The sequence below is a fragment of the Vitis vinifera genome, chromosome 11, assembly GCF_030704535.1.
Source record: "Vitis vinifera cultivar Pinot Noir 40024 chromosome 11, ASM3070453v1".
NCBI classification, from domain to species: Eukaryota; Viridiplantae; Streptophyta; class Magnoliopsida; order Vitales; family Vitaceae; genus Vitis; species Vitis vinifera.
In genome coordinates this window covers 17,612,416-17,634,667 of record NC_081815.1, presented here as the reverse complement: position 1 = coordinate 17,634,667, position 22,252 = coordinate 17,612,416, and the positions used below count along the sequence as shown (strand labels likewise).

Below are 22,252 nucleotides of genomic sequence, written 5' to 3'. Positions count from 1 at the left end.
ACACACACACACACATACACACAAAACAAAAATAAATAAATAAAACAACCAAAGCAAGAAATTAAGTTAGAACAAAATTGAAACTTCAAGATAGAAAAATTCAAAAATTAAAAAATTGAAACTACAAATTTAAAAACTAGAAATAAAAAATTAACATTTCATTAATAAACTACAAATTGAAATAATGGTTGTACTAGAAGATTCAACTAGAAATGTTAACTATGCTTAGATTCTAAAACAAAAATAAACTCAAAATATTAATTATCTTATGAAGATAAAAGTCAAAATCATAAGCTTTGGTAGCCTTTCTGACCTACTACTCCTACGATAAAATAGCCTCATTAACCCTACTTTTACTCTTACTGTAATAATGGAATCCTACTATTGAAATCTGAGAATTTTCCTTTTATACTCAACCAAATAAGTCGGTACATTCTTAGAAAAGCTAAAATAATGATTTTTTTTTTTTTTTTTGCCACTTTAGTTACCACATGGCAGCCTAGGGTTGGTGTATCTTACCGCTTTGCTACCACATGTCAACTCAAGACGTGGCCATATGCCTTGAAGTAAGTACCCTTAAAGGTTGTTCAAACTAGGTAATGTTTGCTAAAAGTTGTCTAAACAAAGTTGTGGATGTTTGAGTGTTACTTGAAATTACCCAAGTGTGCTAAGATATGTTTACTTAAACGTGTTCATTTTTTATTAGGCCTTTTGTGTGAGCTACATGGCTACCTGAATTGTTCTAAATCTGCTCAAGCAAACTTGCTTAAAGGTGGTCATGTTTGCTCAAGCTTTTTGTGTGAGGCTACATGGCTACTTGAATTGTTCTATAGATCTGCTCTGGGAAACTTGCTTAGAGGTGTTCATGCTTGTTCTGGCCTATTATGTGAGGCCACATGAGCAAGGTCATGGTTGGCTCAAGTGTAGCTCACTTTGCTCATACTTGCTTAAGCCTCTTCTAGGCAGGATTCCTTCTTTACTCGGGCTTCCCCTAGTCAAACTCTTCTTGCTCGAGGTTGTTCAAGCCTTTTCCTTGCCAATTTATTTATGCAAGCTTGAACAAGGTCTTGTTTAACTATTTCTTCTTTCTAAACTTGCTTTCTTTAACAAACACAAGTCTTGAAACCTCTCCCACAATCTCCATTAAAGCTCAAAATACTTTGTTCCATTGATTTTAATGTCTAGTTTGCACTTAAAACATACAAACAAACACAAAAATAATCAAATGCAACTTGCTTAGACACTAACAGTAAAAGTATCCCAAATACACTAAAATAGGTTCTATAAAGCCCATTGAAGTGTTGAATTTGAGTCCTCATAAGTAACCCAACTTACATTAATAGAGATCAAAGGAAGCAGGTTCGTGTCAGTAATAGCAAGTGACTTATTGACTATGAAATAGTCTAATCAACTACTTATATATGAGAATCCATCCCTAAGGTGTGGGTGGAGTGTATTCTACAATGATTGAAGATGAGTACATATCTTAGTGAATACCATATCACTTATTAGTGGCATTTATAATTGCAGGATATGCTTGATAGATTCACCTATATGAGTGTAGAAATGGGACATTTCTTATGAGAACTTAGGCAAGGTCTATAGAGCTCTCATAAATATTCAAGTAAGATCTATGGCCTATTAAAATCAACACATTATGGACAACTCTAACTTGAGAAACCAATGTGGATAATAAATTCCTTGTCTCACATAAAGAAATTATGGTTCATTGCAGATTTAACTTTCACCATATTTTTATGACTCACAACCTACTTATTCTAAGGTTGGCTCATAACCCAAGGGCATCTGTTCTTATTCATTAGATTCTAGTATATGCTTCCTCCAGTCATCCTCTATTATTCCTCCACTCATGCACAATGTGAGGAATGGTTGGAAAGTGTATGTGTAAAACTTTTGATTGATTAACAATTGTTTAAGAGGCTTAATTAGCCATTGATTGAAATCAATTAATTAAGTTTTATTGGTCAACAAATGTCTTAATGGACTCAACCAACAACAATTTCCACCTTGATTGGCTTAATTAATTAGCAATTGGTTGAAATCAATTAGCTAATTAGTTGGATCAATCATGCCTCCAATCATATATTCTACCTATTTGAGCCAATCTTGAGAGCTTATAAATAGAGTTGTAGTCTAGGTCTTTCTTCATCCCATCTCAAAGCTTCTCTCCTTTATTCTTCTCTCCTTTGAAGCCTTGTGAGCTCTTTTTGTTACTCTATCCTTAAGTGGTTTTTCTCTTTCCTTCTACCACCCTTCTCAAGTCCTTGGAAGAGCAAAGCATCCAAAGCTATCATCTCTACTCTACAAAGTAGTGTACCTCTACAAGTAACATTGGTTGTTGCATCCTGGAGGTAGAATGTCCATTGTTATCCTATTGTGCCAAGACACATTCTCATAGGAGCATGGAACTACTTTAAGGATCATGCCTTATCATGCTTTAACCAAATTCGAGAAGTTGTCTAACTTTTATTTCAAAAATTTTAGACTTGTGTTCCTACTTCTCTTTGTATGTATTTCTAACAGTTATGATATTGTTGATTGTTGAAAATATTCTCTCTAGATGTTGATTATTGACTCATAGTTGTTTAATATGTTGATTCACTTGCTACATGAGATGAATATATGTCTATTATGTGTTCAACATGAGATTATTTTAGGACAAAAAAATCATTGTACATATAAGTGCATTCCTATTGTGTGAAACTGAAAAATGATAAGACGGTGTGAATTGGAAATAAAATAAAAATGAGAGATGAAAAGATCCTAAAGAGGGCAAATTGAGAAGAGAGGAGATTTCAAGTATGGATCAATAAGGAGTGTATTAGACATGGACTAGTATCTTTAGTTGAAAACCTTAAAACCACAATGCACCCTTCTAATTATGTGATGTTTAAATTATGTTACAATTCATGTCATGAATGTGTATTACCTAATTGTGCTATGTTTCATGTGTGTAAAAGCCATAAACTTCTCAAGGTAGAAAGAATCCTTCTAAAAGATAGCGAGTTGCTCATGTTAAAAAACCAATGATAGAAAAGGGAGCTAGCATCCAAATATATATATATACATGTTCCAATTGGAAGGATGAAGGTTCTCTTTTTTACTATGTGGGGATCTTAATTTATTGAATGGTTGTATTTTGAAGATTTTTCAAGAGATTGTGTATTTTGTAAGATGGAAATGAAATTTGTATTTAGATCCATGTACATATCTGCATCTTTTATTTGTGATATATAAGTGAATTTATGGGAGCAAAATAGTATACTTCTGTAGTTGTGTTTAATTCCTTGAAAGAACTTTTGGGTTTGAGCTTGACTTATGGTTTATTTCTATTTGAATTTTTGGAGTTCTTGTGGACCTTAAAAGCTCGTGGTTTTTTTTTTTTTTTTTTTTTGCATAATATCTTTTGGGAAAATTAGGCAAATTATGGAGTCTGATAGCATATTATTCAGGGGAAGGTTCACTATAAGCGTGACTAGAGATGGCAATCAAAACCAAAAGGGTGATGAATAGAACACTTCAAGGATTAAAGCATCTCAAGTTTCAATCGTCAACTTCTTAATTGGCAAATATCCAATTGAAAATTTGCTAATACACACACACACACATACATATATACACATACGTATGTATGCATGTATTTAATATATACACACACCTATATATGTATGGATATATGTATATGTATTTACTGGACCCAAATCAGTTTGATGAACATAATGGTTCCAACCTCCTTTGCCCTTTTGCTCGCCGATTCATAAATTTTCTTCTAGGAAAGTTCTCTGCTCCCACAACCTTATGACAAAAAAAAGTAGGAAATAAGAAGAAAAAAAAGTTGGAAAATTTAGGGGAAAAAAAAAATCTAACATTATTACTAAACCATACCTTTTTCGCAGGAAGAGCAAGTGTTGTTCATTGTTTACTTGGAATTGGTTTCTACTGTGGAAATAAGGTGTGTAATTCCTAAATGTTGGGCAGCCCTGCACATGCAGTTGTTCCAAGGATGGGCATTCAATTCTTGCATCTCCTTCATAAAAGCTTCTGAGCACTGGAAGATTTTGCAAGGACAAGTTCTTCAAGTTCTGGAAAATAATCCTCTCCACTACATCTCCACCCTCATGGATCCCAATAACTCCCTCCAAACCATTGCAATACTCAATCCACAGCTCCTCCAGATGTCTGAGACTTTGAGCCACACTGTATGTGAATAGAATCCTCAGCTTCCTGCACTTTATCACTGTCAAAATCTTCAGATTGTGGAATATTGCAAGCTGGGTAGGGCCATACCATATATTCTTCAGTTCAGGTAGATTATCCCGTTTCAGTTCTCTCAGCTTTCCCACCACAACCTCTCCTTCCCTGAGTCCTTCAGTCCTAAATATGTCTTCCAAATAGCTCCCACTCACATCAAGGACTTCCAGACTCTCTAGTCTCCGCAACAGATTAGCCGGCAGCAGCCCATTCACCAGCTCATTGCACTGCTCCACCTGCAAGAACTTCATGTTCCCCAACGATCCAGGCGGAAGTTGCCCAATGCAGATCTCTTTCAAGTAGTCAAGATTGTGAACACGCAGCTCTTCCAAGCTAGGGAACAAAGGTCTGTTTGGAATATATGTTACTGCATCCATGAGGTGTACTATCTGATGGCAACTCTGGACAAGGAGGATCTTGAGGCCATTTAGGCTTCCTTGATCATATTCCATAAGAATGTTGTCTAGACCCCTGCATTTTATGTAGTATAGTTTCTCGGTTCTTTCAGTGGCCACTTTGTTGAACCAGTCTGGCAAGGTATTGATGGTGACATCGAGAATCAGGGATCTTGATCGAGCAGCTGTAACTCTTGACAGATGCACATTCATGAACCGGTTGAACAGCTTCCTGTTTATGCATATATCAAAGTTTACCCAGTTTGGATCAAACCTCACAGTTTTAGGCATGCACTCAGCATCAGAGATGTCTACCTTCAAGATATTTAAGCGATGCAAGCACGTTAGCTCATCAAAACCGGCGTTGGCTCCTGATGATGTTCCTTCAAGCAGCAGACCCCAGTCTGCGAAGCTACCCTGCATGTACATCTCTTCTAACCTGGACAAGCTTGATATCACTTTAGGAGGAATTGATTTGATGTTATTACTCATAGTGAAATCCAGCATCCTCAGATTGGCCAGCTGGGCCAGTTCTTCTGGCAAATCCTCAATGTAGGATTCTCTGAGACTAAGAATCTCAAGCTTCTCCAATTTCCCCAGTATGGATATGTCTGTTATTGACTGGCAGCAGTCTAGGCATAGCGTCCTAAGGCTTCTCAGGAGTCCAAGCGAAGGGGGTAGTGATGGGATGTCAGCACCATTGAGGTCTAAGACTCTCAGGGAGTGGAAGCTTCCAAAAAAGTCATCTGGGATCTCTTGTATATCATTGTTATTCTGTAATAACAATGTCTGGAGCTTTGGGCATACTAGTCCATCAGGGAGCTCCTCGATTTCGTTGGACATGAGTGAGATGGCTGTGTAGGCTTCATAGCTGTCCTTTGTCGGCCACTCTTTTAAGGCGCTACCAGATTGCACCATAAAGGCATTATCTTCTTCAGATGATGCGAGTAGTATAGCCATATCGCGGACAACGTCATGCATTTTCACACCGCCCTCCTCTGTGCTGTCCAACAACAGACTGCAAGCCTTGAGGTACTTGACAACAGAACGTGCTCTGCCTCTTGCCTCTTCGATTGTGTTGGCCTCTTGAAACAGCCCTTGCCCCAATCCGTACTTCACCAAGTCTTCGATGCTGATGTCCGTGTCCTCTGGAAACAAACAACAAATCAGAAAACATGGTTTGGTGCTATTGCCTTTCAAATAGTCATAGCTCAGTTTTATACATTTGAAAACACCCCCATCATCATCAAGGTTTGTTGGCTTGGACATTTCTAGTTGTCTTGCAGCTTCTTTCCATTCATCCAAGTCCTTATCGCCTAATGCTCTAGCAACAACCACCAGAGCAATTGGGAGGCCTCCACATTCTTTGACAATCTTCTGTGCTACATTATGAAAATCAGGAGAATCCACGATTCTCCCTGCTTTCCTCCCAAACAAGGTCCAAGAATCCTGTTCAGACAGAATATTCAGAGGGACTTTTGCTTGGCTTTCCATGACATGACACACATTTTCAAGCCTTGTGGTCAGTAAGATTTTGGATTTGCAGGCATCAAGGTCACTGCCAGTACTGGGAATTCCTATCTCAGATAAGTCAATTCTTCTCCATATGTCATCTAAGATTATGAGAACACTCTTGCCTCTCATTATCCTCTCCCTCAACCTTGCTGCCCTCCCAGCTTCACTCTCCTCTTCTAGCTTCAAGTTCAACATATCTGCAATTTGGGCTTGAATTTTCCTCAAATCCGGATTCTGGGATATCACAGCCATTGCAACATGCTGAAACAGCCCATCTCTGTGAGCATTTGCACCCACCTGTTTCACCATGGTTGTTTTGCCCACACCCCCCATTCCATAGACCCCAATAATATTCACCCGATCTTCTTTCAAGGCCACCATGACCTCATCCATCGCCCTTTTGGTCGATTCAAATGCCTGAAAATCCCCCAATGACAGCGTCGACTCGATTCCCAGTTGCCGTCGCCCTGGGAGCGAAACCCTTTCAAATCTTCCCGTCCCTTGGAGCTCCCTAACAGTATGTGCATCTTTCTTGGCTTGCTTGCTTAACTTGTAACGCGATATCCAATCAGGACAGCACCCACCGAAGCATGTCCTGTTCATGTCGACTTCACCATTCAATCTCTCAACCCCTCTTAGGACAGCGTCAGATTTGTTCAGCCACATCTGAACCTCGCCTTTGATTTCTTCTCCATTCATCTGGGCGGCGCTCGCAGAAAGTCGATTATCGCTTCTGATAATCTCTAGCTTCTCAACTTCATCATTGAGATTCTTTATATTTTTCCTATAGTTCACCAGATTACTCACTGGACCAGTCGCTGAAGACCACAGCCTCTCCCCAACCTGGATAACGAAACTCGCAATCTCCAAAGCCATATCTCACCTTCTTCCCTCCACAAAAAGGGTAGTTTAAGGTTGAATTTTGATCTCAACTCCAAAGGTTTAGCGCTCAGCTGTTTCTACAAATACAATTATCCCAGACACCAAACAAAATTAAGAGAAATACAGAAAGACTAGAACAAACAATAAATCAAAATTAAGCGCCAAGTGGTAATTAATGATTATGGTGATGAGATTATAACCTTGAAGAATCTGAAGTTTGAAGAAAGCCGCCTTTTATCCTATTGCACCACCGTCCAGCTCCAGTTCACTGTCTCTTGACGATAACTTTCTAGTAGGGTTGGTGGCTATCACATGGAGGGTGGAATGGGTTCAAACTCTCCACACATGGAATCCAGCGACAAATGGGCTGTCATTGTTTTACTCGAGAGCAACTTGACGCGATGATTGGGGTCTCCACTCTGTAGCCAATAATGGAGCCTTGTATATTCTTTGTCATATATGGACCATGTACTGAAGTAAAGATGGGCGAAATTTTTTGCAGTTTTGAAAAGGCGGTTGGTCAAAAGAAGAGCCATGTGAAAAGACCTTTCCGTGAAGCTTTCCCATTGGAGGCATAGCAACCCAACTAAATTGAAGACAGTAAGGTTAAGGACAAGCTTCCATTCCGTCAATGGCTGAGAGCAGAGAGAAGCTGATGAGCAAGAGACTACTGCTGATTGTTTCAATGGATTGGCTCAGCCTTTGTTGGCTACTAATTAGGGTTGCCTTTCAAATTCGCAGAAATGGAATTCTGATCCAAGGTATTCATCATTTCTCCATTCTGAAAAATCATACATTAGATCAATGAGGTCTATTGGACTTGGGAGTGATTCTTGTGACAGTACATTTAGCTCCTAACACTTGCAATAAAAAATGTTTTCAAAGCACTTCCATTATGTAATGGAATCCCAAAATAAATAAAATAAAATAAAAAGGAAAAATCACTTGCCAAACATTAGTTCAAAAGTTATTTTAAATCATTCTTTAGATTTTTAACGTTTAACTTTCGTAAAAAAATAAAAATAAAAAAACTGCTTTGAAGTTATTTCCTTCCAAAAATACTTACAACTTTTCAGTATCCACAAATTGTCCATAAAAGTAATTCTAAAAGGTTTTAAACACAGTCTAAGTAGCATTCTTTTAGTTGCCTAGAGTCATGTCATTCTCTCATCAATGGATTTCATTTGTATTCCATTTGGATATTAGAAAATTTAAGAAAGATGAGGGAAACTGATATGTCAGTTTAAACCCAATAAATCTTTATTCTATATTTTTCCAATTTTTTTCTCTTTTTTTTTTTTATTTAGGTAATGTATAATTTAAAAATATATGAATTTTTAAATTACTTTTATTTGATTTGATTTTTGTCTAAGCTTTTCTTGATAAATCAAACAAGATATTATGACCTTGTTTGGTAACAGTTTTTTATTCTTCAAAACAAAAAACCTAGAAAACATGTTATAGTAACCAAAAACTGTTCTCTATGTTGTGTCTTTTAAAATAGAAAATTTGGTATTTTCAGATAACATATTTTAGTTATTTTCACTTATTTTATGATAATTGTTTTAAAAAATAATTGTACAAACATTAAGGATGAAAGCACTACAAATAAAAATTATTTTAAAAAATTTAAAACAAGTTAAAAATATTTTAAATTTCTAAACAATTTTTTGTTCTACAAAATATCATAAAACAATTTTCAAAACTTTTTTCAAAAACTATTTTTCAAAACTATTTTCAAAAATAGTTACCAAATAGGCCCTATGTTAGTTTTTATGTTTTATGTTTTATTTGATGTCCAGTCAAAGCAAAAAATATTGATTCCTTCCACGCATACAAAGCATGGTAGTCTCTAATAACTCTATGATTAATAAAAGTTGACACTCTACGATTTTGGTTGGTTTTTAATCAATCCACCAAGAACCGAATGAGCTGGTCAAATTTAAGTAAATTCAACTAATTTGTTTATTCACCTAAACTCCAATATGACTCAACATTAATTCTTCTTAGTTTATTTTGATTCTTTCAGTTTGAGCTAAAATTGAGCTGATACAATTTTTGTACAAAAATTACAACTAAAAAACTTGTTTTAATACTAAATTGTTGCCCCTAGAGGTTTTAATGCAAATAATATTAGTTTAGAAATATAAAGATAAAATAATTCATACAAAAGTACATGAGGTTTTAACGTTGTTTGACTAACCATACATATATCTACGGATGAGAATGAATCTTTTTGTTATACCATAGAGAATATTACATATGACAAAAATCATATGCAGCTATCAGATTCTCGAAACATTACATATTTTCCCACTCTTTGTATTTACATCCGCAACTATACATCCCTTTGTTTTATCATATGTCTCTCATTCTTTCTCTCATATTTATCCATTTCGTGTAATCTTTACAAACTCATCTTCATGTCATAACCTTTTCCCTTCACTATCTAAAATGTTTATGGAAATATTTCTAATAACGTTTCTTTTTCTCCCTCTAATCACCAAACCTTCACCCGAGTTTTCTTTTCTACTATCAAAAAACCCTCTTCTTCAACTCCTTTGAATTCAAGGTTAATCTAACATCCTCTATAAAGAGAGTATCTCTACCATATATCATAGTATTCATAAAGTGCTTATAAGAATTCAATAAGAAATACATTAAAATTATGGTTTGATCTTCATCATTAATTTTAACATCAAATTCGTGATAGTTTTATTAAATTTATCAATGTGGTCTTTAATAGATGTATCTTCTTTCATTTAAAGAGTGGATAACTTCTTCAAATACAAGCGATTTGAAAAAGATTTCGTCATATGTAGACTTTTTAACTTCAACCATAACTTGGCAATTCTATCCTCTTCTACAACAGGATAGCATTATATGTTTTCTTCATAAATTCATCTTTCTCTTCATCATACATCATTGTTAATAGGGTCTCTCTACCCTTCAATGTTTTGGACAATCATAATTAAACCAATAAGGCACGCATCTTAACGTACCATAAATTTAAATAACTTCTCAAGCTCAAACTCTATTGTCATTTCAAGTTTAATAACATGTATTTTGATACCAGTTTGTTGTGAAAAACCATGACCAAGAATAATAACAAAGAAAGAGAAATAAGAATACAAAAATAAAAAACACATGACGATTTACATATTTCAGCTTAAAGTTTACATCCATGGGTGAAGACAAAAACAAAACTTCCACTATTATTAAAGAAGATTACAACCTTAGAGCTTTTAAAACCCACTAAAATTTTTATTTTTGTGGGTGTTACTGAGCTTAAGAACCTTCAAAATAGTACCCGACCCAATGAGTATGGGGTCCAACCCACAAGGATCCAATGATTTCAATCAGAGAGATATAAAAAATGGGTTATTCAAAGTGAATGGCTTTGCAAGTGGAGACAACTTAGGAAACTTAACAAAGATAAAGGGAAATTGAAAAATAAATAATAAAATTTTCCAAAATCAACATATGAAAACAATCAAACACCAAAGGCAAAGATCCATAAAGGAAATCACCCTTAGCTTAAATCATTCTCCTAAACTAGATGCTTTTGACCTAAGGTTGAGGGGAAATATATTACTAAACCAGTGTTTTTGGCATTAGGTTCATATAATGAATCCAAAATGAAATGATAGCGTTTAGCTCAAGTGAACCCATATCAACACAATTGAAATCCACTCCCAAGGTTGCTTGTCTTTTAGCCCTCACAACTAGTCAGCAAACGCATGCCTTTTCTAGAATTCCCATAACCTCAACACAATCAGTTTAGGACATTAAAGGACTAAAATACTGTATGATTTACCTCATCTTCCCTCACTCTCTCAGTGTCTTAAGAAATCCAACTATTGATATTGAAATTGAAAAACAATAACATAGAAAAAAAAACACACACACACATACACACAAAACAAAAGAAAACAAAAAATAAATAAATAAAACAAGCAAAGCAAGAAATTAAGTTGGAACAAAATTGAAATTTCAAGATAGAAGAAATTCAAAAATTAAAAAATTGAAACTACAAATTTAAAAACTAGAAATAAAAAATTAACATTTCATTAATAAACTACAAATTGAAATAATGGTTGTACTAGAAGATTCAACTAGAAATGTTAACTATGCTTAGATTCTGAAACAAAAATAAACTCAAAATATTAATTATAGAATGAAGATAAAAGTCAAAATCATAAGCTTTGGTAGCCTTTCTGACCTACTACTCCTACGATGAAATAGCTTCACTAACCTACTTTTACTCTTACTGTAATAGTGGAATCCTACTATTGAAATCTGAGAATTTTCCTTTTATACTCAACCAAATAAGTCGATACATTCTTAGAAAAGCTAAAATAATGATTTTTTTTTTTTTTTGCCACTTTAGTTATCACATGGCAGCCTAGGGTTGGTGTATCTTACCGCTTTGCTACCACATGTCAACTCTAGAGGTGGCCATATGCCTTGAAGTAAGTACCCTTAAAGGTTGTTCAAACTAGGTAATGTTTGCTAAAAGTTGTCTAAACAAAGTTGTGGATGTTTGAGTGTTACTTGAAATTACCCAAGTGTGCTAAGATATGTTTACTTAAACGTGTTCATTTTCGATCAGGCCTTTTGTGTGAGGCTACATGGCTACCTGAATTGTTCTAAATCTGCTCAAGCAAACTTGCTTAAAGGTGGTCATGTTTGCTCAAGCTTTTTGTGTGAGGCTACATGGCTACTTGAATTGTTCTACAGATCTGGTCTGGCAAACTTGCTTAGAGGTGTTCATGCTTGTTATGGCCTATTATGTGAGGCCACATAAGCAAGGTCATGGTTGGCTTAAGTGTAGCTCACTTTGCTCATACTTGCTTAAGCCTCTTCTAGGCAGGATTCCTTCTTTACTCGAGCTTCGCCTTGTCAAACTCTTCTTGCTCGAGGTTGTTCAAGCCTTTTCCTTGCCAATTTATTTATGCAAGCTTGAACAAGGTCTTGTTTAACTATTTCTTCTTTCTAAACTTGCTTTCTTTAACAACCACAAGTCTTGAAACCTCTCCCACAATCTCCATTAAAGCTCAAAATACTTTGTTCCATTGATTTTAATATCTAGTTTGCACCTAAAACATACAAAACAAACACAAAAATAATCAAATGCAACTTGCTTAGACACTAACAATAAAAGTATCCCAAATACACTAAAATAGGTTCTATAAAGCCCATTGAAGTGTTGAATTTGAGTCCTCATAAGTAACCCAACTTACATTAATAGAGATCAAAGGAAGCAGGTTCGTGTAAGTAATAGCAAGTGACTTATTGACTATGAAATAGTCTATCAACTACTTATATATGAGAATCCATCACTAAGGTGTAGGTGGAGTGTATTCTACAATGATTGAAGATGAGTACATATCTTAGTGAATACCATTTCACTTATTAGTGGTGTTTATAATTGCAGGATATGCTTGATAGATTCACCTATATGAGTATAGAAATGGGTCATTTCCTATGAGAACTTAGGCAAGGTCTATAGAGCTCTCATAAATATTCAAGTAAGATCTATGGCCTATTCACATCAACACATTATGGACAACTCTAACTTGAGAAACCAATGTGGATAATAGGTTCCTTGTCTCACATAAAGAAATTCTGGTTCATTGCAGATTTAACTTTCACCATATTTTTATGGCTCACAACCTACTTATTCTAAGGTTGGCTCATAACCCAAGGGCATCTGTTCTTATTCATTAGATTCTAGTATATGCTTCCTCCAGTCATCCTCTATTATTACTCCACTCATGCACAATGTGAGGAATGGTTGGAAAGTGTATGTGTAAAACTTTTGATTGATTAACAATTGTTTAATAGGCTTAATTAGCCATTGATTGAAATCATTTAATTCATTTTTATTGGTCAACAAATGTCTTAATGGACTCAACAAAAAACAATTTCCTCCTCGATTGGCTTAATTAATTAGCAATTGGTTGAAATCAATTAGCTAATTAGTTGGATCAATCATGCCTCCAATCATATATTCTACCTATTTGAGCCAATCTTGAGAGCTTATAAATAGAGTTGTAGTCTAGGTATTTCTTCATCCCATCTCAAAGCTTCTCTCCTTTGAAGCCTTGTGAGCTCTTTTTGTTACTCTATCCTTAAGTGGTTTTTCTCTTTCCTTCTACCACTCTTCTCAAGTCCTTGGAAGAGTAAAGCATCCAAAGCTATCATCTCTACTCTACAAAGTAGTGTACCTCTACAAGTAACATTGGTTGTTGCATCCTGGAGGTAGAATGTCCATTGTTATCCTATTGTGCCAAGACACAATCTCATAGGAGCATGGAACTACTTTAAGGATCATGCCTTATCATGCTTTAACCAAATTCGAGAAGTTGTTTAACTTTTATTTCAAAAATTTTAGACTTGTGTTGCTACTTCTCTTTGTATGTATTTCTAATAGTTATAATATTGTTGATTGTTGAAAATATTCTCTCTAGATGTTGATTATTGACTCATAGTTGTTTAATATGTTGATTCACTTGCTACATGAGATGAATATATGTCTATTATGTGTTCGATATGAGATTATTTTAGGACAAAAAAAATCATTGTACATATAAGTGCATTCATATTGTGTGAAACTGAAAAAATGATAAGACAGTGTGAATCGGAAATAAAATAAAAATGAGAGATGAAAAGATCCTAAAGAGGGCAAATTGAGAAGAGAGGAGATTTCAAGTTTGGATCAATAAGGAGTGTATTAGACATGGACTAGTATCTTTAGTTGAAAACCTTAGAACCACAATGCACCCTTCTAATTATGTGATGTTTAAATTATGTTACAATTCATGTCATGAATGTGTATTACCTAATTGTGCTATGTTTCATATGTGTAAAAGCCATATACTTCTCAAGGTAGAAAGAATCCTTCTGAAAGATAGCAAGTTGCTCATGTTAAAAAACCAATGATAGAAAAGGGAGCTAGCATCCAAATATATATATATACATGTTCCAATTGGAAGGATGAAGGTTCCCTTTTTTACTATGTTGGGATCTTAATTTATTGAATGGTTGTATTTTGGAGATTTTTCAAGAGATTGTGTATTTTGTAAGATGGAAATGAAATTTGTATTTAGATCCATGTACATATCTGCATCTTTTATTTGTGATATATAAGTGAATTTATGGGAGCAAAATAGTATACTTCTGTAGTTGTGTTTAATTTCTTGAAAGAACTTTTGGGTTTGAGCTTGACTTATGGTTTATTTCTATTTGAATTTTTGGAGTTCTTGTGGACCTTAAAAGCTCGTGGTTTTTTTTTTTTTTTTTTTTTTTTGCATAAAATCTTTTGGAAAAATTAGGCAAATTATGGAGTCTAATAGCATATTTCAAGGGAAGGTTCACTATAAGCGTAACTAGAGATGGCAATCAAAACCAAAAGGGTGATGAATAGAACACTTCAAGGATTAAAGCATCTCAAGTTTCAATCGTCAACTTCTTAATTGGCAAATATCCAATTGAAAATTTGCTAATACACACACACAAACATATATATATATACACATACGTATGTATGCATGTATGTAATATATACACACACCTATATATGTATGTATATATGTATATGTATTTACTGGACCCAAATCAGCTTGATGAACATAATGGTTCCAACCTCCTTTGCCCTTTTGCTCGCCGATTCATAAATTTTCTTCTAGGAAAGTTCTCTCCTCCCACAACCTTATGACAAAAAAAAAAAGTAGGAAATAAGAAGAAAAAAAAAGTTAGAAAATTTAGGGGAAAAAAAAATCTAACATTATTACTAAACCATACCTTTTTCGCAGGAGGAGCAAGTGTTGTTCATTGTTTACTTGGAATTGGTTTGTACTGTGGAAATAAGGTGAGTAATTCCTAAATGTTGGGCAGCCCTGCACATGCAGTTGTTCCAAGGATGGGCATTCAATTCTTGCATCTCCTTCATAAAAGCTTCTGAGCACTGGAAGATTTTGCAAGGACAAGTTCTTCAAGTTCTGGAAAATGATCCTCTCCACTACATCTCCACCCTCATGCATCCCAATAACTCCCTCCAAACCATTGCAATACTCAATCCACAGCTCCTCCAGATATCTGAGACTTTGAGCCACACTGTATGTGAATAGATTCCTCAGTTTCTTGCACTTTATCACTGTCAAAATCTTCAGATTGTGGAATATTGCAAGCTGGGTAGGGCCATTCCATATATTCTTCAGTTCAGGTAGATTATCCAGTTTCAGTTCTCTCAGCTTTCCCACCACAACTTCTCCTTCCCTGAGTCCTTCAGTCCTAAATATGTCTTCCAAATAGCTCCCACTCACATCAAGGACTTCCAGACTCTCTAGTCTCCGCAACAGATTAGCCGGCAGCAGCCCATTCACCAGCTCATTGCACTGCTCCACCTGCAAGAACTTCATGTTCCCCAACGATCCAGGCGGAAGTTGCCCAATGCAGATCTCTTTCAAGTAGTCAAGATTGTGAACACGCAGCTCTTCCAAGCTAGGGAACAAAGGTCTGTTTGGAACATATGTTACTGCATCCATGAGGTGTACTATCTGATGGCAACTCTGGACAAGGAGGATCTTGAGGCCATTTAAGCTTCCTTGATCATATTCCATAAGAATGTTGTCTAGACCCCTGCATTCTATGTAGTATAGTTTCTCGGTTCTTTCAGTGGCCACTTTGTTGAACCAGTCTGGCAAGGTATTGATGGTGACATCGAGAATCAAGGCTCTTGATCGAGCAGCTGTAACTCTTGACAGATGCACATTCATGAACCGGGTGAACAGCTTCCTGCTTATGCATATATCAAAGTTTACCCAGTTTGGATCAAACCTCACAGTTTTAGGCATGCACTCAGCATCAGAGATGTCTACCTTCAAGATATTTAAGCGATGCAAGCACGTTAGCTCATCAAAACCGGCGTTGGCTCCTGATGATGTTCCTTCAAGCAGCAGACCCCAGTCTGCGAAGCTACCCTGCATGTACATCTCTTCTAACCTGGACAAGCTTGATATCACTTTAGGAGGAATTGATTTGATGTTGTTACTCATAGTGAAATCCAGCATCCTCAGATTGGCCAGCTGGGCCAGTTCTTCTGGCAAATCCTCAATGTAGGATTCTCTGAGACTAAGAATCTCAAGTTTCTCCAATTTCCCCAGTATGGATATGTCTGTTATTGACTGGCAGCAGTCTAGGCATAGCGTCCTAAGGCTTCTCAGGAGTCCAAGCGAAGGGGGTAGTGATGGGATGTCAGCACCATTGAGGTCTAAGACTCTCAGGGAGTGGAAGCTTCCAAAAAAGTCATCTGGGATCTCTTGTATATCATTGTTATTCTGTAATAACAATGTCTGAAGCTTGGGGCATACTAGCCCATCAGGGAGCTCCTCGATTTCGTTGGACATGAGTGAGATGGCTGTGTAGGCTTCATAGCTGTCCTTTGTCGGCCACACCTTTAAGGCGCTACCAGATTGCACCATAAAGGCATTATTGTCTTCAGATGATACGAGTAGTATAGCCATATCGCGGACAACGTCATGCATTTTCACACCGCCCTCCTCTGTGCTGTCCAACAACAGACTGCAAGCCTTGAGGTACTTGACAACAGAACGTGCTCTGCCTCTTGCCTCTTCGATTGTGTTGGCCTCTTGAAACAGCCCTTGCCCCAATCCGTACTTCACCAAGTCTTCGATGCTGATGTCCGTGTCCTCTGGAAACAAACAACAAATCAGAAAACATGGTTTGGTGCTATTGCCTTTCAAATAGTCATAGCTCAGTTTTATACATTTGAAAACACCCCCATCATCATCCAGGTTTGTTGGCTTGGACATTTCTAGTTGTCTTGCAGCTTCTTTCCATTCATCCAAGTCCTTATCGCCTAATGCTCTAGCAACAACCACCAGAGCAATTGGGAGGCCTCCACATTCTTTGACAATCTTCTGTGCTACATTATGAAAATCAGGAGAATCCACTACTCTCCCTGCTTTCCTCCCAAACAAGGTCCAAGAATCCTGTTCAGACAGAATATTCAGAGGGACTTTTGCTTGGCTTTCCATGACATGACACACATTTTCAAGCCTTGTGGTCAGTAAGATTTTGGATTTGCAGGCATCAAGGTCACTGCCAGTACTGGGAATTCCTATCTCAGATAAGTCAATTCTTCTCCATATGTCATCTAAGATTATGAGAACACTCTTGCCTCTCATTATCCTCTCCCTCAACCTTGCTGCCCTCCCAGCTTCACTCTCCTCTTCTAGCTTCAAGTTCAACATATCTGCAATTTGGGCTTGAATTTTCCTCAAATCCGGATTCTGGGATATCACAGCCATTGCAACATGCTGAAACAGCCCATCTCTGTGAGCATTTGCACCCACCTGTTTCACCATGGTTGTTTTGCCCACACCCCCCATTCCATAGACCCCAATAATATTCACCCGATCTTCTTTCAAGGCCACCATGACCTCATCCATCGCCCTTTTGGTCGATTCAAATGCCTGAAAATCCCCAAATGACAGCGTCGACTCGATTCCCAGTTGCCGTCGTCCTGGGAGCGAAACCCTTTCAAATCTTCCCGTCCCTTGGAGCCCCCTAACAGTATGTGCATCTTTCTTGGCTTGCTTGCTTAACTTGTAACGCGATATCCAATCAGGACAGCACCCACCGAAGCATGTCCTGTTCATGTCGACTTCACCATTCAATCTCTCAACCCCTCTGCGGACAGCGTCAGATTTGTTCAGCCACATCTGAACCTCGCCTTTGATTTCTTCTCCATTCATCTGGGCGGCCCTCTCTGAAAGTCGATTATCGCTTCTGATAATCTCTAGCTTCTCAACTTCATCATTGAGATTCTTTATATTTTTCCTATAGTTCACCAGATTACTCACTGGACCAGTCGCTGAAGACCACAGCCTCTCCCCAACATGGATAACGAAACACACAATCTCCAAAGCCATATCTCACCTTCTTCCCTGCACAAAAAGGGTAGTTTAAGGTTGAATTTTGATCTCAACTCCAAAGGTTTAGCACTCAGCTGTTTCTACAAATACAATTATCCCAGAAACCAAACAAAGTTAAGAGAAATGCAGAAAGACTAGAACAAACAATAAATCAAAATTAAGCACCAAGTGGTAATTAATGATTATGGTGATGAGATTATAACCTTGAAGAATCTGAAGTTTGAAGAAAGCCGCCTTTTATCCTATTGCACCACCATCCAGCTCCAGTTCACTGGCTCTTGACGATGACTTGCTAGTAGGGTTGATGGCTATCACATGGAGGGTGGAATGGGTTCAAACTTTCCACACATGGAATCCAGCGACTAATGGTCTTTCTCAATGAGCTGTCATTGTTTTACTCGAGAGCAACTTGACACGATGATTGGGGTCTCCACTCTGTAGCCAATAATGGAGCCTTGTATATTCTTTTGTCATATATGGACCATGTACTGAAGTAAAGATGGGCGAAATTTTGTGCAGTTTTGAAAAGGCGTTTGGTGAAAAGAAGGGCCATGTGAAAAGACCTTTCCGTGAAGCTTTCCCATTGGAGGCATAGCAACCCAATAAAATTGAAGTCAGTAAGGTTAAGGACAAGCTTCCATTCCGTCAATGGCTGAGAGCAGAGAGAAGCTGATGAGCAAGAGACTACTGCTGATTGTTTCAATGGATTGGCTCAGCCTTTGTTGGCTACTAATTAGGGTTGCCTTTCAAATTCGCAGAGATGGAATTCTGATCCAAGGTATTCATCATTTCTCCCTTCTGAAAAATCATACATGAGATCAATGAGGTCTGTTGGACTTGGGAGTGATTCTTGTGACAGTACATTTAGCTCCTAACACTTGCAATAAAAAATGTTTTCAAAGCACTTCCATTATGTAATGGAATCCCCAAAAAAAAAAAAAAAAAAAAAGGAAAAATCACTTGCCAAACATTAGTTCAAAAGTTATTTTAAATCATTCTTTAGATTTTTAACGTTTTACTTTCGTAAAAAAATAAAAATATAAAATAAAAAATAAAAAAACTGCTTTGAAGTTATTTCCTTCCAAAAATACTTACAACTTTTTAGTATCCACAAATTGTCCATAAAAGTAATTCTAAAAGGTTTTAAACACAGTTTAAGTAGCATTCTTTTAGTTGCCTAGAGTCATCTCATTCTCTCATCAATGGATTTCATTTGTATTCCATTTGGATATTAGAAAATTTAAGAAAGATGAGGGAAACTGATATGTCAGTTTAAACCAAATAAATCTTTATTCTATATTTTTCCAATTTTTTTCTCTTTTTTTTTTTATTTAGGTAATGTATAATTTAAAAATATATGAATTTTTAAATTATTTTTATTTGATTTTATTTTTGTCTAAGCTTTTCTTGATAAATCAAACAAGATATTATTGTCTTATTTGATAACAGTTTTTTATTCTTTAAAACAAAAAACCTAGAAAACACGTTATAGTAACTAAAAACTGTTTTCTATTTTGTGTCTTTTAAAATAGAAAATTTGGCATTTTCAAATAACATATTTTAGTTGTTTTTTATTATTTTTACTTATTTTATGAGAATTGTTTTAAAAAATAATTGTATAAACATTAAGGATGAAAGCACTACAAATAAATATTATTTTAAAAATATATTTTAAAAAATTAAAAATAGGTTAAAAACATTTTAAATTTCTAAACAAATTTTTGTTCTACAAAATATCATAAAACAATTTTCAAAACTTTTCTCAAAAACTATTTTTCAAAACTATTTTCAAAAATAGTTACCAAATAGGCCCTATGTGTTGGTTTTTATGTTTTATGTTTTATTTGATGTCTAGTCAAAGCAAAAAATATTGATTCCTTCCACGCATACAAAGCATGGTAGCCTCTAATAACTCTATGATTAATAAAAGTTGACACTCTGCGATTTTAGTTGGTTTTTAATCAATCCACCAAGAACCAAATGAGCTGGTCAAATTTAATTAAATTCAACTAATTTGTTTATTCACCTAAACTCCAATATGACTCAACATTAATTCTTCTTAGTTTATTTTGATTCTTTCAGTTTGAGCTAAAATTGAGCTGATACAATTTTTGTACAAAAATTACAACTAAAAAATGTGTTTTAATACTAAATTGTTGCCCCTAGAGGTTTTAATGCAAATAATATTAGTTTGAAAATATAAAGATAAAAAAATTCACACAAAAGTACATTAGGTTTTAACGTTGTTTGACTAACTATACATATATGTACGGATAATAATGAATCTTTTTATTATACCATAGAGAATATTACATATGACAAAAATCATATGCAACTATCAAATTCTCGAAACATTACATATTTCACCACTCTTTGTATTTACATCCAAAACTATGAATCCCTTTGTTTTATCATATGTCTCTCATTCTTTCTCTCATATTTATCCATTTCGTGTAATCTTTACAAACTCATCTTCATGTCATAACCTTTTCCCTTCACTATCTAAAATGTTTATGGAAATATTTCTAATAACGTTTCTTTTTCTCCCTCTAATCACCAAACCTTCACCCAAGTTTTCTTTTCTACTATCAAAAACCCTCTTCTTCAACTCCTTTGAATTCAAGGTTAATCTAACATCCTCTACAAAGAGAGTATCTCTACCATATATCATAGTATTCATAAAGTGCTCATAAGAATTCAATAAGAAATACATTAAAATTATGGTTTGATCTTCATCATTAATTTTAACATCAAATCTGTGATAGTTTTATTAAATTTGTCAAAGTGGTCTTTAATAGATGTATCTTCTTTCATTTAAAGAGTGGATAACTTCTTCAAATACAAGCGATTTGAAAGAGATTTCGTCATATCGAGACTTTTTAACTTCAACCATAACTTGGCAATTCTATCCTCTTCTACAACAGGATAGCATTATATGTTTTCTTCATAAATTCATCTTTCTCTTCATCATACATCATTGTTAATAGGGTCTCTCTACCCTTCAATGTTTTGGACAATCATAATTAAACCAATAAGGCACGCATCTTAACGTACCATAAATTTAAATAACTTCTCAAGCTCAAACTCTATTGTCATTTCAAGTCTAATAACATGTATTTTGATGCCAGTTTGTTGTGAAAAACCATGACCAAGAATAATAACAAAGAAAGAGAAATAAGAATACAAAAATAGAAAACACTTGACGATTTACATATTTCAGCTTAAAGTTTACATCCATGGGTGAAGACAAAAACAAAACTTCCACTATTATTAAAGAAGATTACAACCCTAGAGCTTTTAAAACCCACTGAAATTTTTATTTTTTTCTCAAAATAACTTCATAAAACTTAAAATATTTATATTTATTTATTCTTTATTAACTTCCATTTATGGCACACATTTTTTATAATATAAGTAGTGATCATGATCAATTTCATGGGAAAAAAAACAAAAAAACAAATAAAGAATAGTGTGTATTTTTATTTTTCGTTGGAGGTTTCCTAAAAAATGTTTGGTATTCTCCGGACTCTATTGGTGAGAATTTGACACCTTGAGAAATTAAACAAAAAGTGGTTGCATTGGCTTATTTTTTGGGTGTACCAATTGAAATATTTTGAAATGATAGGAACAAGTGAATGTTTTCTTAGTGGGAGGAATGATCTTTGATATGCGCGTTTTTGACTCAAGAGTAATGGGCTCCCATTTATGTAATCATATATATAGCCCATATTGGGAGATTGGGTTGGGCTTAGAATGTTAATTGGTGGTGAATGTAGGAAGGTAATTGATATATCGAGAACCGTACAAAGAATCCATTCAGTGGTTCAAGAAGCCTCGTCAGTGAAGAGGTCAATAGTCATGCATCAGCAATTGCTGAATTTTCCCTCACTTTATAACTTGATCATATGCCTCATAATCTTTTAAATTATCTTCCTCCTTGTAGTTTACAGTCATTGCCATTGGCAAGTGTAATGCCATTTTCTATCAAAAATGCTTTCCTAGAAAATAAATTAATTTTTAGATACAAACTTCAAGGGATGTGGGTGAGTTGCTTGGCTTGATTTGATTCAACTTGCATCTCACCGAAGGCCACCCTTTTCCCCTCATTTTTTGGAAGACAGCTACACTTCCAGAAAAAAGAACTTCAAGAATATACCAAACCCAGCTACCACACTGGTACCAACACTAACTTTTCCAAGATTTTTAATTTCCCATTTGCTAAAATGG

At 35.5% G+C, this 22,252-nt stretch overlaps 2 protein-coding genes across 6 annotated transcripts; both read right to left on the bottom strand.

Moving 5' to 3' along the window:
- Positions 1 to 3,503: 3,503 nt before the first annotated feature.
- LOC100246175 (probable disease resistance protein At4g27220) lies at positions 3,504 to 14,731 on the bottom strand. 2 transcript variants are annotated; one of them, XM_019223024.2, is made up of 4 exons: positions 14,641 to 14,731; positions 7,265 to 7,845; positions 3,907 to 7,141; positions 3,504 to 3,816 (listed from the first exon to the last, which is right to left on the bottom strand). In XM_019223024.2, exons 3-4 carry the CDS (start codon positions 7,056 to 7,058, stop codon positions 3,777 to 3,779), a joined length of 3,192 nt encoding a protein of 1,063 aa, XP_019078569.1. In that variant the 5' UTR covers positions 7,059 to 7,141; positions 7,265 to 7,845; positions 14,641 to 14,731; the 3' UTR covers positions 3,504 to 3,776. The 2 variants fall into 2 exon arrangements, with proteins under 2 accessions (XP_019078569.1, XP_019078570.1); XM_019223025.2 differs by having other exon boundaries at positions 3,907 to 7,135.
- LOC104880792 (probable disease resistance protein At4g27220) lies at positions 14,471 to 18,976 on the bottom strand. Of its 4 annotated transcripts, none has more exons than XM_019223026.2 (3): positions 18,229 to 18,976; positions 14,871 to 18,105; positions 14,471 to 14,777 (listed from the first exon to the last, which is right to left on the bottom strand). In XM_019223026.2, the coding sequence occupies exons 2-3, from the start codon at positions 18,020 to 18,022 to the stop codon at positions 14,738 to 14,740; spliced, it is 3,192 nt and encodes a 1,063-aa protein (XP_019078571.1). In that variant the 5' UTR covers positions 18,023 to 18,105; positions 18,229 to 18,976; the 3' UTR covers positions 14,471 to 14,737. The 4 variants fall into 4 exon arrangements, with proteins under 4 accessions (XP_019078571.1, XP_019078573.1, XP_019078574.1 ...); XM_019223028.2 differs by having other exon boundaries at positions 14,871 to 18,099; XM_019223029.2 differs by having other exon boundaries at positions 14,871 to 18,037.
- Between the last annotated feature and the right edge of the window lie 3,276 nt (positions 18,977 to 22,252).